General features: G+C 39.0%; 2 protein-coding genes across 5 annotated transcripts; both read left to right on the forward strand.

The window, feature by feature from the left end:
• Positions 1-106: 106 nt before the first annotated feature.
• Positions 107-13310, forward strand: LOC103843826 (CCR4-NOT transcription complex subunit 1). 4 transcript variants are annotated; one of them, XM_009120608.3, is made up of 49 exons: positions 107-356; positions 429-729; positions 826-1054; positions 1125-1446; positions 1597-1710; positions 1800-1928; positions 2006-2200; positions 2289-2483; positions 2596-2733; positions 2823-2945; positions 3023-3276; positions 3374-3477; positions 3671-3765; positions 3852-4076; positions 4366-4542; positions 4622-4694; positions 4803-4870; positions 5002-5147; positions 5237-5345; positions 5437-5583; positions 5664-5711; positions 5771-5899; positions 6019-6252; positions 6323-6460; positions 6546-6628; positions 6724-6829; positions 7094-7189; positions 7320-7472; positions 7655-7819; positions 7897-8123; positions 8219-8321; positions 8407-8535; positions 8622-8666; positions 8860-9054; positions 9364-9490; positions 9568-9668; positions 9950-10087; positions 10152-10247; positions 10505-10651; positions 10736-10867; positions 10966-11013; positions 11103-11249; positions 11315-11376; positions 11545-11698; positions 11804-11995; positions 12090-12194; positions 12287-12421; positions 12544-12744; positions 12827-13310. In XM_009120608.3, the coding sequence occupies exons 1-49, from the start codon at positions 258-260 to the stop codon at positions 13079-13081; spliced, it is 7134 nt and encodes a 2377-aa protein (XP_009118856.2). In that variant the 5' UTR covers positions 107-257; the 3' UTR covers positions 13082-13310. The 4 variants fall into 4 exon arrangements, with proteins under 4 accessions (XP_009118856.2, XP_009118858.2, XP_009118857.2 ...); XM_009120610.3 differs by having other exon boundaries at positions 10981-11013; positions 12827-13215; XM_009120609.3 differs by having other exon boundaries at positions 10164-10247; positions 12827-13215.
• A 1328-nt stretch (positions 13311-14638) lies between these two features.
• Positions 14639-15118, forward strand: LOC103843859 (ethylene-responsive transcription factor 1-like). Its single transcript, XM_009120639.1, has one exon. The coding sequence runs from the start codon at positions 14639-14641 to the stop codon at positions 15116-15118; it is 480 nt and encodes a 159-aa protein (XP_009118887.1).
• Positions 15119-15142: the final 24 nt, after the last annotated feature.

The raw sequence follows: 15142 nt of genomic DNA on the forward strand, positions 1-15142 counted from the left end.
GGTCTATTAGTGTGAAAAATATGTAAGAGTGGGTCTATTAAAGTGGGCCGTAAATCCATAAATAAAAACAAAAGGCCCATATAGAAAAGAGTAAGAATGGGCTTAGCAGTGGCGGTATATGTGTGGGGAGGAAAACCAAAACCCAAACGCAAAAATCGCAAAGTAGGGAACGATCAGAAGAATCAGCGGATACTGTTGGATCTTCTCTTCTCTTCTCCCCCGAAAACCCTAGCAAGCATTTTGGATATCGGATCGCGATGCTGATGGTTCCGTCAAAGGTCGCCGGCCATACCCGGTTCTTGCTTGAGAGTTTTAATGGCTCCGATGTCGACTCAATCGCCCAAGAGATCTGTCAGGTAAACCTCTCTCTCTCTCTCTCTTTTGAATTATGGATTGAGTTTATTCTGAGCGAAACTCGATGGTTGCAGTTGGTTGATGTTGGTATTGAGACAAGCATTCCAGCTCTCAAGACGTGCATAGATTGCTTCACCGTCCGGAGAAGCCATCCTAATGCGTTGCAGCTGGAGAAACTTGTATCCTTGGTCTTCAAACGTGTTTTGAACAACTCTGATAATCTCCAAACCCTGATTTCAAACGCACTCCAAGATGTGGAGCTCACTGACGAGTTTGTGGATGATTTGACGGATGCGTTGGGCTTTACAATCCCTGAGAAAATTAGCGTTTCTCTGGTCCTGGCCGATTCTGAAAGATCCGATGCAAAGTCAAGTGGTACGTTTTTCTTTATTGCTTCTTCTCCTGGGTTAGGTTAGGTTAGGTTTATCCTTTTATTTATTTAATGCCTTCTGGTCGTTTCTTCTTCTGCAGGACGAAACTTATTATTGGCCGAGATTGAGCAACTGTGTGCCTCTCCTGGCCAGATCGAGTCAACTGAGCAAATTCAGAATGTTGTTTTGTTTCTCCAGCATTCCGAGGACCTCTCCAGCCATTTGGATTCCTTCCTCCGTATTCTCTCTTCTGCTCAACCTCGAGATGACTTCTCTTTTGCTCTTACGCCTTTCCTTTCTCCTCAACATCACCAATCTTATGTTTTCAGGTGCCCCTTTTCATCTCTTATTCCTTCCCAGTCCATATTGTGACTCTCAACGCTTTTCTCTTCCGCACAGTGATTCCTCTGACAACGACTTTGAGGCTATCCTAGATGATATCGACAAGGAACTTGATCTTGGAGATCTCATGGGTGAATTAGGTTGTGGTCTCACAGCTGATGCCCAGCAATGCAAAGAGATCTTGTCTACTTTCGCACCATTAGGAGAGGCTGCTATCGCCAGAATTCTTGGTAATGTTGCTCGTTCATGTCCTGATCGTGAAGATAATCACACCACCTTTCCAACATTCGCCCTGGCCCTTGGATGCTGCATTCCAACTGAACTTCCCACGCCAAGATCGTGGAATGCTGACATCTTAATTGAAACTATCATCCAGCTTGTAAGTCATCTTAATCAACATCACTGATACCTTCTTTTTTTCTTTGTGCATGATCATTTTTTTTTAAACAAACGATTTAATGAATCATCTAGCTTATTTGCTAATTGTTTTTTTTTGGTTCATCCTCTTATGTTTTTTCTGTTAAACAAGGCTCCTGGCACAAGCTGGAGGAAAGTAATCGAGAATCTCGACCATAGTGGATTTGACATCCCTAATATGGAGTCTTTCTCGTTTTTCATGCGCCTATATAAAACTGCTTGCAAGGTGTGTTCTCATACTATCTAATTTGACTCTTCACAATATGTTGTTTTCACTTCCACTGTTGTTTGAGTGTGTTAATCTGCTTCGTGCAGGACCCATTTCCTCTGGATGCTGTATGCGCTTCTGTCTGGAAAAATATGGAAGGTCAATTATCCTTTCTTAAGCATGCCATAGCCGCCCCACCAGAAGTGTTCACCTTTACGCATTCTCCAAAGAAGCTGGTGAGATACCACACGTCTGTCTTTAGATCTGTCCTTTCTGGTTTCTGTCACTATTCTTTTGACCATCTGTTTTCCAGGTATATGTTGATAATAATATGCACAGCCATGAGCAACAATTAGGACTTTCCAATCAAGCTTGGCTATCTCTCGATCTCTTATATGTGTTATGCCAGCTGGCCGAGAGAGGTCATACTGTTTTAGTTAGTTCGCTGCTCCATTATCCACTCACACATTGTCCTAAAACCTTGCTTCTTGGAATGGCACACATCAAAGTAATTCGCCATGACTGCTCTTTGATGATATATTCTCTTAACCTTGATTTTTTTTGTTTGGCTAAGCATGTTCATCCTGTTGTTGCAGACTGCCTATAATCTCATCCAGCGAGAGGTGCTTTCTGTTGTTTTCCCGCTGATAATAACGAATTCCCAGGATAGTGGTTTTATCCTTCATCTCTGGCATCAAAATGCTGAGCTCGTTCTGTGGGGGATTTTAAATGCCCAAAATCTTAAAGTAGACAGCATACTCAGAATAATTGAAATCTGCCATGAGCTCAAGGTGAATATGTTGTAACGGTGACTTAATATTTATCTCCTTACTATCATTTCTTTCATACACTAGCTTCTCTGCATCTATGAACTAATCAGTTTTTTATTTGATTTAATTTCAGATTCTCGCTGTTGTTTTAGAATCAGTTCCAGTCTCATTCAGCATCAGATTGGCAGCCCTTGCCTCACTGAGAGGATTTTTGGACATTGAGAACTGGCTGCCAAACTGTCTATATGTGTATAAGGACACCTTTGCTGTGGTAACATATTCTTTCAAATCAAAGTTTTATTATTGTAATTTCACAATCAAACTGTCTAACATGTAAAATCCACCTTTTTCATGTTTCAGGAGTGTCTCAAATTTGTCAAGAATGTGCATTTTAGCCAATCGGAGGATTTTACTTCCAAACATTTCCATCCGTCTGATCCTTTATCAGATCTTCATTTGGATGCAACAGCTTTGCTTTTGAAAGTTAGTTATGATCCTTTATTTGGCTAGTCTATTGCGTCATATCTATTGGGTTTAATTTTTTTTGACATGTATTGCAGGTTTTGAAAGCTCATGATAATGTGATTACTTCATCTCAACTGGTAGATGATATAGAAAAAGTCAATGCAGCAATCTTGGATTGTAATTCGAAACTGCAGAATGGCGAAGCTAAAGATTCATCAGCTTCCAATGCATATGGAGAAGATGTTGAGGCAGAAGCAAACGCTTATTTCCATCAAATGTTTTCTGGTCAGCTGAGTGTTGATGCTATGGTTCAAATGCTTTCCTTATACAAGGACTCTTTGGTTCAGAGGTTTGATAATGGCAAACTATGCCTATTTGACAAATTTCTTATCAAGTTTGCTGGGCTTCCATTGCATAAACAAAATCACGAGGTTGTTTTTTTACAGGGAAAAATCAATTTTTGATTGCATGATTGCTAATCTATTTGAGGAATATCGTTTTTTCCCCAAGTATCCCGAGAGGCAGCTGAAAATAGCTTCCATTCTCTTTGGTGAGTGGGTCTTCTAAAGGATGTTTTACTTTATGTAATGGGAGGATACCATGAATTCATTTTGCCGTTCATGCTGTTGTGTCTAATTCTCAACATTTATTAGCGTACTATAACAGGGCAATTGTTTGAGCATCTTTTCTTCTATTTTGTACTGTTGTCGTCACATTCTCTTTGCGACTTGTACCAATCTCAGGTTCTGTTATCAAGCACCAACTTATAAGCTCAATCACATTGGGTATGGCACTGCGTCTAGTCTTGGATTCTTTGCGTAAACCTGCAGATTCAAAAGTATGGATTCTTTTGTGATTTATTTGTGTCTGCCAGCTTTTTACTGTACGAGATCTGTCATTTTCTTAATTTCCTGATTCATGCAGATGTTTCTCTTTGGAAGCAAAGCTCTGGAACAGTTTGTGAATCGTCTGGTTGAATTGCCTCAGTACTGCAACCATATTTTGCAAATATCTCATCTGCGTAGCACTCATCCCGAGTTAGTCACTGTTATTGAACAAGCACTTTCAAGGATATCATCTGGTAATTTAGAGTCAGATGCCTCTGTTTCGCACCCTGGTCTTTCACAGTCTTTCCCTGGAAACGGCGAGGTATAGTGTTGATTAAAGTTTCTTTTGATTGTCTTCGGTATAGTGTCTGCCTCAAATATGAGATCAGCTTCGCTAAAGTTATTTATTGAAAAGGGGAAAGAAGAATGCTTTATCCTTTATATTTCTAGTCTCATGCCTTCCATTAGCAGCTCTTTAGCGATGATGTTTACATTTCTAAACTTCTCGTAGTATGTGCTGGGCTATATTTTTCTTGGCCCTAAATTAACTTTCCCGAAAATTTAAGGCGAGAAGTAAATTAACACATCATTTCTGTTTTTGTTTTTGTCAGTTTGGTTCTGGAATTGGTCAATCTGCGTTGCAACTTCCTTCTCCTGTGCTGCCTCAACAGACTAATGAAGTGCATATTGATGACCGCAGCAGAGTACCAAGTGTTCCATCTAACGAAGCAAAGCCGCTTCTGCCGTCATCATCTAACATTTCCGTTGATGTTTCTGTCACTCCTAAGGTTATCACTTTCTCTTCTGTTTTATTTATGGCTGTAGGTGGGAGGAGTATTCATTTAATCTCGCTAGTTATCCTTGCAGAATCCTGGCATTTCGACTTCTTCATCAACCTCAGCTGGTTTTGTTCGTCCAGCTCGTGGAGCCACTTCGACGAGTAATCTCCATGTCGTCTTAACTTTATAATTATTTTTCTTAAATAAGATAGGAAATCTAATTCTTTCCTATGAAAAGAAGAAATGTTACTAATAGTCGATTATCACAGGGTTTGGCTCTGCTTTGAACATAGAAACCCTGGTTGCAGCAGCAGAGAGAAGGGAAAACGCAATAGAGGTACCGTACCCGCTGTGCTCTGCATTTACATTTGGAACTATTTGCTTCTGGTTACATTGCATAGTGAATTGCCAACATGCTAGTTGTCTAATATTTGGTATGAGTGACAAGAATAAGTTTTTTTTTTCCAGGCTCCACCGTCAGATGTTCAGGACAAAATTTCATTCATAATCAATAATATATCTTTAGCCAACATTGAATCTAAAGGGAAAGATTTTGCTGAGATTTTACCTCAGCAGTACTATCCTTGGTTTGCACAGTATATGGTTATGAAAAGGTACGAATAATTGTGTTTTCTTGTTTGCAATTTATGTGCGGTTATTGTCTGCTCTTCTGATTGTTTTCCTGGTGTTAAATACCTGATAGAGCAAGCATCGAGCCCAATTTTCATGATTTGTACTTAAAGTTCTTGGACAAAGTTGATTCCAAGCTGTTATTTAAGGAGATACTTCAAAATACTTACGAAAATTGCAGGGTAATTTTTTCTTCATACAAGTGTTTTGTTGTGGTGGGTGTTCCTTCTGTTGAGCAATTTTTTCACTTACGTAAGTTCTTTTGTTTTGCAGGTTCTCTTGGGTTCAGAGCTCATAAAGTCAAGCTCGGAAGAGCGATCCCTGCTTAAAAATTTAGGCAGTTGGCTTGGAAAGTTGACCATTGGAAGGAATCATGTTTTAAGGGCGCGAGAAATAGATCCAAAATCCTTGATTGTGGAGGTATTTTCTCCTATTTCCTCAAAGTTTATTCCTTTTTTTGGCAATAATTGTGTCACTTTGTTATTCTTCTCCATCTGCAGGCATATGAAAAAGGGTTGATGATAGCAGTAATTCCATTCACTTCAAAGGTTGGTGATGTCTGATTAGTTTTACTAGTTGTTTTAGTCCTAATTTTCGGCTACTGCAGGTTCTTGAGCCATGCCAAAACAGTATTGCGTATCAGCCTCCCAATCCTTGGACGATGGCTATACTTGGGTTACTCGCTGAGATCTATTCAATGCCAAACCTAAAAATGAATCTGAAGTTTGATATAGAGGTATCTGTTTTTAATAATGACTTTAGAAAGATGACACTGCGTCTTGAGGATCAACGAGTTGTTTTACATCTTTTCTCTTCGAGTATTTATTGTTTTGTCCTCATCTTCTTTCTCTTCAGGTTCTATTCAAGAACCTTGGTTGTGATTTGAAGGAAGTAGCGCCAACTTCCCTTCTAAAGGATCGGAAGAGAGAAATAGATGGAAATCCTGATTTTAGTAACAAAGATCTTGGAGTAACACATATATCTCAACCACCGATAATCCAGGAGCCTAAAACAATTTCTCCTCTTAAGCAAATAGACCTACCTATTGATGTAGCAAATACAGACACTCCCTCAAAGTTATTATCACAGGTTATATTTTGTGTAGTTTTTGTCAGCTTTTAGCTATCAACAGTATTTTAGCCCCATGCTTTTTCTTCAGTATGTAGCCCCACAACGTGTGTATACTAATACTTTGATGGAAGACGAAAAAGTGGCAACTTTAGGCTTGCCTGATCAGCTCCCGTCACCTCAAGGACTGTTCCCGTCAAGTCCATCCCCGTTGTTTTCTACTAGCCAGGTACGATTATCATTATATGAATGTCGATCAAAGTTATTATATATATATCTGGTTCATACCGTTTCACTGTTATGATGATGGCCAGCCACCAGCGCTTCCCAACATTGGAAATCATGTGGTTATCAATCAGAAATTAAGCGGATTTGGTACGCACTTTCCATTTCCGAGGTTTGTAATTAATGGTCTCCCACTGGTGAAATAATTATGTTTCTAGCGCATTTAAGGTGTTTTCTTCGACATTCTAAAGTTTTATCCATTGTCAGAGTGGTACCACTTGCCATGGATAGAGCTATCAAAGAGATTGTGGCTGGTATTGTTCAGAGAAGTGTTTGCATTGCTTGCCAAACAACAAAAGAGCTTGTACTGAAGGTTGGCCAATCTTAACTGGTCTACCTTTTTTTTATTTCATATCCCAAATGATTTCCGTATCTCACATTCGTTTTCCATCACTTTATTTTGACAACTAAAATTATTCCCATTTATCACAAGCGTCAGTTTCTAGCGTCTAGTTCCGTTTTGAAGTAGTCCATGTATATTTTATTGCATCTCTTTTTTTTTTTTTTCAAGTAGAGAATCTACAAAGTTTTGATCTTGTATGTCAATCGTACATACATGTTTCGTCTTTGACTCCAGGATTATGCCTTGGAACCAGATGAGACACGTATATATAGTGCAGCTCACTTGATGGTAGCGAGTTTAGCTGGGAGTTTGGCTCATGTGACGTGCAAGGTTTTTCCTGCTCAAAGGCTTGGCTTCTTAATATTTTTGTTTACATTCTTGCTATTGTATCCTTGTTACACTAATTAAATCAGCTCTATTTTTCCTTTCTTGCTTTTTGTGCATTCTCTGGTATATGCAGGAACCCCTGCGCACTTCAATTTCAGGTCATCTGCGGAGCTTGTTTCAGGATCTGAATATTAAAAATGAAGCTCTTGAACAAATTGTGCAACTTGTGACCAATGACAACCTTGATCTGGGTTGTGCTGCCATTGAGCAGGCGGCTACAGAGAAGGTTTGTGTTAAATTTTATATCATTTATGTTCCAGCTTTTAAGTTAGTAAATTTGAAAATAACCAGAATATATTTAGAGTGGATTGCAAGCACTTCGCTTGACTAGGGATCTTTGTTTTCCTTTTGTATGATTGAGCCTCACCTATAATGTTCAGTGATATAAATATATCCTTGTCCCTGCAGGCAGTACAAACTATCGACGCGGACATTGCCCAGCAGTTGTTGTTACGGAGAAAGCCCAGAGATGGTGCTGGATCCTCCTTATCGCAAAATTCTGTCAGTTTTATACCAGAGTCCCTCCGCCCCAAACCGGGACATCTGTCCCTGTCTCAACAGCGAGTTTATGAGGTGCAGTTTTTTAACTGGTAATAACCGTTGGTATTTTTTTTGTTCGTATAACTAAGCGATGCGCGTGCATTTTGCAGGACTTTGTTCAACTTCCTTGGCAAAAGCAGTCAATCCACACTTCACACGGTTTATCTGCTGCTTCAAGCTCGTCTGGTGAGGTTGGGCTTGGTAGTAATTATGGTCCAGTATCAGGAAAAAGTGCTTCGGACTCTTTGTCTGGTGCTGAAAACGCTCGGATGGATATGGTCTCCCGGGCATCAGATCTTTCTGTGGAGGGTTTTGAATCTCCATTTGCACTTTTAAGGTGCTTTGCTGGCCCATATTGATAAAACTGTTTACATTTCTTCTTTTGTGTTTCACAGCTAATATGTTGACATTTCATCTTGCCTCTGTTCAAAGCTCACAAGTTGATCCAGCTGGTGAAACAGGCGGTCTTCAGTTCTCTAATTCCATTTCGACTTCTGAGTTGAGCCTGGTTGAATCCTCCGACACTGCTATGAAAGTGAGACTACTGTTTGTTTTTAAATTTCGATTCGCTTAGTTATTATATCAATTCACTGAGTTGTGCTTCTTATTTTATACACAAGGAAACTGGAACATCATTGCAGACATTGACTTCAGCTGCTACCATGGAGCGTCTTGGTGGAAGTAATATCGCTCAGCCTTCTCTGTCCACGAGAGATGCACTGGATAAGTATCATATTGTTATGCAGAAGGTTAGTAAAGTGGCTATCTATGCTTTTTTTACATTAGTTTTGGATTCTCTCTATTACATATGATTGACTCCATCAAACTGTTTCAGATGGAGGACTTAGTGGCTAATAATGCCGGAGATGGTGAAATTCAGGTACTTGAGTGCATAAGTGGTTATAGTGAAGTTTCGTTTTCTATTTTATGTTCACCTAGAATTAATGGAATTGTGAGTTAATTTTTAAAATGTTTCGTAATTTCGGGAAATGGTTTGGTGGTTAATTTCTTAAATGTTTCATATCTGTTTTGACGTCGATCCAATCACTGACGATTTCATTAAAAATTTTCAGGTTGTAGTTTCTGAAGTTCCTGAAATCATCCTCAGATGTATCAGCAGAGATGAAGCAGCTCTGGCTGTCGCTCAAAAAGCTTTCAAGGCTCTTTATGAGAATGCATCAAGTAGTCTTCACGTCAGTGCTAACCTAGCAATTCTTGTGGCTATTCGTGATGTTTGCAAGCGTGTGGTTAAAGAGCTAACTAGTTGGGTATGTCAACGACCTTTTCAAAATTTAAGTATTCATATTGTTTCTGTAGTTCACACTCTCGGACGTGCTTTAGTTCAGTTGCTTCTGATATTTCTCTTAAATAAGCCTCTATTTCGTGACATGACACATCAATAACTATTAGATTGACTCGTGACAAAAAGGACTAGATTCAGCCTATTTCCCGTAGCTGGGGTTCCTGATAAAATATGACAAGAACCATCCTCAATTAGTTATGGATACGAGATTTGTTTTTTTTCTTCTGGGATTTCTAGTTATTCTTATGTAACTTCCTTGGAACTTCATGCATAGGTGATTTATTCAGAGGAGGAGCGGAAGCTCAACAAGGATATAACTATCGGGCTTATCCAACGCGAGTTGCTTAACCTAGCGGAGTACAATGTCCACATGGCGAAGCATCTTGATGGAGGGAGAAACAGTATGCCGAACATCATATATTTGTATAGTTTTCTTTTATTGTGAATGAACGTGGCTAACTACTTGTTTGCTTTGCAGAGAGCGCCACTGACTTCTCTATTTCTCTGCTCCAATCCTTGGTCACTGAGGAGTCGAGTGTCATTTCAGAGCTACACACTCTTGTTGATGCACTGGCAAAGGTAGCAATTATAACTTTCTTTGGCCTTTGTTATTGCAATCTTGCCTTAGCTTGTTCTGGTATTACTAAGACCTCTTCTGATATATCACCATTATCAGGTGCGAAAAACATACAACTAGGGATTAGGATTAGATATTGTTTTTATTTCTCTGCCTTGTAATACTTCTTTATAAAACGCCAACTGACAGATATCGTGGTTAGGTTCAGATATTGTTTTATGCTGTTATCATATATTTGACATTTTCATTTGGTGACGTTAACTTTTTCCTTGTTCGGTTGTAGCTTTCCTCAAAATCCGGATCTCCTGAGTCATTGCAACAACTAATTGACATCATACGAAATCCAGTTACTAATACAAGTGGTCTCTCTGATAGTGCATCCGGAAACGAGAACAATGATAGACAATCGAAGGATGAAAAGGTTCAGATATTTTCATTACCGAATGTTGCTTGTGATCAGGCTGTTAATTCTTTTGACATGTTAGCTTTGTTCTCAGGTTGTGTGCAATACAACTGCTAACACAGAAGAGAATACCAGCTGGGAATATGTGGTAGCAGATCCTGCGGGTTTCCGGAATCGGGTAATTTTTCTGCTTGTGACTAGATTTCATTACTCCAATACGGATGACGAGTTTTAGTCTTTTTTAGTTGTTTAATTGGGTTTCAAGCTACAGAACGATTTCAGTAGAAACGTTTGTGTAGCTGTTATTATTAAATATTCATGTTAAACACACATATATGCGTTTACATACCCTGTTACCTCTTCAGTTCTATGTTGGTATATACATCTCCCGTACGTGTTGTTTATCTTTTTTTTAATGGTCTGTATGCTTCGCAGGTGTCCACGCTTTTTAAAAATTGGTATCAAATTTGCGAAGTTTCCGGTGCAAATGATACCGCTTGTTCACAATATGTCTTGCATTTGCATCAGACTGGACTACTTAAGGGAGATGATACAACAGAGAGTTTTTTCAGAATTCTTCTGGTGATTGACTTTTTAAGTTTTCATAGCATCCACACTTCCAAAATCTTTAGAGGCCTTATGATTGAACTTGGGTGTTATGTTTAGGAACTCTCTGTCGCTCATTGTATATCTTCTGAAGAAATCAGTTCTGGAGCTGGGCAATCTCCTCAGCAAGCTCAGAGTCCATCATTCCTTATTATCGATATTTATGCAAAGCTGGTTTTTTCAGTATTGAAGGTAAATTCTCATGAATTTTTAAGGCTAGGAGCGGATAATTAAGCCCAAAATACATTGCCTGCTAAGCCTATTTTTGTTTCTTATGACAATCTTTTCAGTATTTCCCTGAACAGGAGTCTAGCATCAAGTTATTTCTTCTTTCGGAGGTTAGTTTTAGTTTATTGAAAATAATTGAAAACTTTTATTTTATTGGTGGAAAAAGGTGAGTGGGTCTGATAATGATTACTGGCTGTAGATCATGGCTGTAACTGTGAGATCTATTCAGAAGGACGCAGAAGATAAAAAGACGTCACTCAATCCAAGACCATATTTTAGATTGTTCATTAACTGGCTGCTGGACTTATGTTCCCTGGATCCTGGGACTGATGGAGCAAACTTTCAGGTGCTTATTGTTTTCTTTGAAGTGGTTGCTATTTATCGATATAACTAACATACAGTTTGTTTCAGGTTCTAACAGCTTTTGCCAATGCATTCCACGCGTTGCAGCCTCTTAAGGTTCCCGCTTTCAGGTTAGGACTGAAAGCTGTTTCTCGTAATGCTTTTAATCAAACTAGAATTTGTCAGGAACTATGGAAGAAGTCGAATACCTATGTCCTCAGAATGATTCATGTGGTTGACATATATATCTTCTTCTTTTTTTATTGAACAATTGTGTTTTTGCCCCACAAAATTTTCAGCTTTGCATGGCTAGAGCTGGTCAGCCACAGAAGCTTCATGCCTAAGATGCTTACAGTAAATGGCCAGAAGGGTTGGCCATATGTGCAACGCCTGCTGGTAGACTTGCTCCAGTTTCTTGAGCCATTTTTGAGAAATGCTGAACTCGGAGGACCAGTATGTACCTTCTTCCCTCGTGTAATTTTTGCACTGAATTCTAGGGGTATAATTGATGGTAACTTTAGTGGTGTCTCTCTCTTATTTGTTTTATCAATTATGCAGGTTAATTTCCTATACAAAGGGACATTGAGAGTGTTGCTGGTGCTGCTTCATGACTTCCCGGAGTTCCTCTGTGATTATCATTTTACTTTCTGTGATGTGATTCCTTCAAGTTGCATACAAATGCGAAATATTATTCTCAGTTCTTTTCCACGGAACATGAGGCTTCCAGATCCCTCTACCCCAAATTTGAAGGTTCTGAGATGATTGTGGATAGTGCAGCCTGTTCAAATTCTAAATAAAAGATATATATATCCCTGGTAAGCTGATTAAATCTTGTGAACTGCAGATTGATTTACTGCCTGAGATAGTAGAAGCTCCATGTATCCTTTCCGAGGTTGATGCTGTGCTTAAAGCGAAGCAAATGAAGAATGACGTGGACGAGTATCTCACTGTAATAGATCATCTGATTCTTCACTCCTTTTGAAGGTTCTTCAAATTATATCAGGAAACTCACACACATATATATTTTCCTTTTTCTTGCAGTTGAGGCAACAGAATTCAACTTTCCTAAGTGAGTTGAAGCAGAAGCTGCTTCTCTCGTCCAACGAGGCCAGCTCAGCTGGAACCCGTTACAATGTACCATTGATCAACTCGCTTGTGCTATATACTGGAATGCAGGTACGAATTAGTGTGAAATACTGGGCTATGTGTTAATTGTAAAGCCTTAGTTTACTAAATGGATCCTGTCAGCTAAAAGGAATAAATGTATATCTTACCTGACACAATACGGCGGATGACAGGCTATTCAGCAGCTACAAGCGGGTGAGACGCAGGCTCAAAATGTGGTGGCCTTGCACATGTTCAAGTATTTAAGTATGGAACTAGATACAGAAGGGCGCTACTTGTTCCTCAACGCGATCGCCAATCAGCTTCGATATCCCAACAACCACACTCATTATTTCTCCTTCATCATGCTCTATCTCTTCTTCGAGTCTAACCAGGTGAGGATCGTTATACCTCTCAGGAGTCTATTCTGTAGATATGAGAATCTAATTCTTTGCGTGTGTGTGTGAATGGAAACAGGAGATCATTATACAGGAGCAGATAACAAGAGTGTTGTTGGAAAGGCTAATTGTGAACCGGCCGCATCCTTGGGGACTCCTAATAACGTTCATCGAGCTCATCAAGAATCCAAGATATGGCTTCTGGCAACATGCCTTCATCAGGTGTGCTCCTGAGATTGAAAAGCTCTTTGAATCGGTCGCTAGATCCTGTGGTAGTCTCAAGCCAGTAGTTGACGAGGGAATGGTCTCCGGTTGGGCCGACAACAATCACTAGCTTGTCTTTTCTTATCCTTTCAATTTGTAATATGTTGCCTGATTTTTCCCCTCCCCCAGATTTGGTATTCATTACCATACGACATAGTCGGTATTTCAGTATTTAAAGTTTTACATTTTCTAAGTTTATTTGAAGAGTAATTGCACTCCCTGTATGAGAAAAACTGCTTAATTTGCAAATGTGGAAAGTCCACTGTAGTAACACTGTGCAATTCACCTTTAGACCAAAATACGCCTATAACTCAACAAGATGTTTCTAGCTTCTATTGCACGGTAAGTTTATAGCGTATAGTGTTTCTCTCTCCTTATATCTCTCCAAAAATGTATCAGTATATATTATATCTATGTTAACTGTTTTCTCTCTCCTTTCATCTCTGTAAAATTCAATCGAACAAAACTGAAAAAGAAAAAATTTCAGACTTCTCTTAATTGCCTAATCATCATCTTTAAGTTCTGTACATAAAAAAATTATATATTTTGCAAAAAAAACTACACACTTCTAATTTTGGTCCGGTTCTCTTTCTCATTTTCTTACAATTTTTTTTTCTTTTAAAAAGATGATTATTTCGTCTTTTTTCTCCAATGGCGGTAAACATTAAATAGAAACCAGTATGTGTACATGGCGAAGCTCGCCAAGCAAGTAGAGCGTCACTAGGAGATGGTCCACGTCATGGAGCTGACAGGCGCTACTTCGGCGGAGGAGCTCACCGTGGAGGAGAAGCATGGTCCACGTCACTATATGTGTTATATATGTTAATGTCATCAACTTTCTACGCACAAAAATAATAATATTAAATGAAACAAAATATTACTGATTTAATAATGTCAAAATCATAACTATATTCTTAATTTTACTTTTAAATTTGGTTAGATAGCAAATTAATCTTTAAATGTTTATCTTATAGAATTACGTTTTGAGAATTACCTTACTAGCAAAACATGTTGGACTCTCGATCTCTCTTTTTCCAAGATAATTTGAAAACATGTATTTGACGCTTTGATGCATTGTTGCGGTCGCTCAAGAGAATAATTTTGCTGCTGGTAATATTTTTTTTACCCATTCTGAACAATGTGTTTAAATTATTTTACCATTCTTATGTTGGAGGATGGATTACCACCAGAAACTACATCACTTCTTATAATCATTTTCTCTATATTTTTTTTTTCCGGTTCCGGCTTTAGGATCTATCCCATAAGTTAATTTATCCTCCCATAAGTCTCCTAGCAAAAAAATTTATTACCATTTTATTAGTAAAATTACTTACGGGAGGATAAATTAGCTTATTCCAAATTCCAAATAGATAAATGTAACAGGACGAGAATATTAAATTTAAAAATCATGAGATTTACGTCAGGTTTATTTGTTTTGAATTTATTAATAAAATAAGCAAAGAGGTGAGTGGAAAACGTGACTAAATAAGGCGTTTCCAAGAAAGTGCAAATATAATTTAGTAAACCTCTCTCTCTATATATATATGCTCAGAGATAATCGCGAAGTCTCACATAAAAACCTCGAGTGTAATCTATCTGGCAATTAAAGACTCACAAGTGAAGCAAAATGCAACAAGATCTCACATCTTACGACTGCTCCTCGGTACTGGATTCGATTCGCCGACATCTGCTGGAGGATGACTCAGAGAGTCTGTCTTCTTTCTCCAGCAGCAGCTCACCAGATCTGGAATCTACAAGTAGAAGAGGAGGCAACTTCAAAGGAGTGAGGAGAAGGCCTTGGGGGAAATACGCCGCAGAGATCAGAGACCCCAACAAACATGGAGCCAGGATATGGCTCGGCACTTACGAGACGGCCGAGGAAGCAGCTGCGGCCTACGACCGAGCCGCTTTCAAGTTGCGAGGGGCCAAGGCTAAACTCAACTTCCCTCACCTCATCGGCATTGATGGCCCTGAACCGTCAAGGATCACCAAGCGCCGCCTGAGTTCACCTGTGGCTAGAAGACGCAACACTGACATTATAAACTTGACGGCTAGAGTTCCATGCCTTGCTTTTCATTATTTCTACAACATTGACTCTACCACTTAGTTGTTGATTACCGAGGTTCTACGT

Source organism: Brassica rapa, chromosome A09, assembly GCF_000309985.2.
Source record: "Brassica rapa cultivar Chiifu-401-42 chromosome A09, CAAS_Brap_v3.01, whole genome shotgun sequence".
Taxonomy (NCBI): Eukaryota; Viridiplantae; Streptophyta; class Magnoliopsida; order Brassicales; family Brassicaceae; genus Brassica; species Brassica rapa.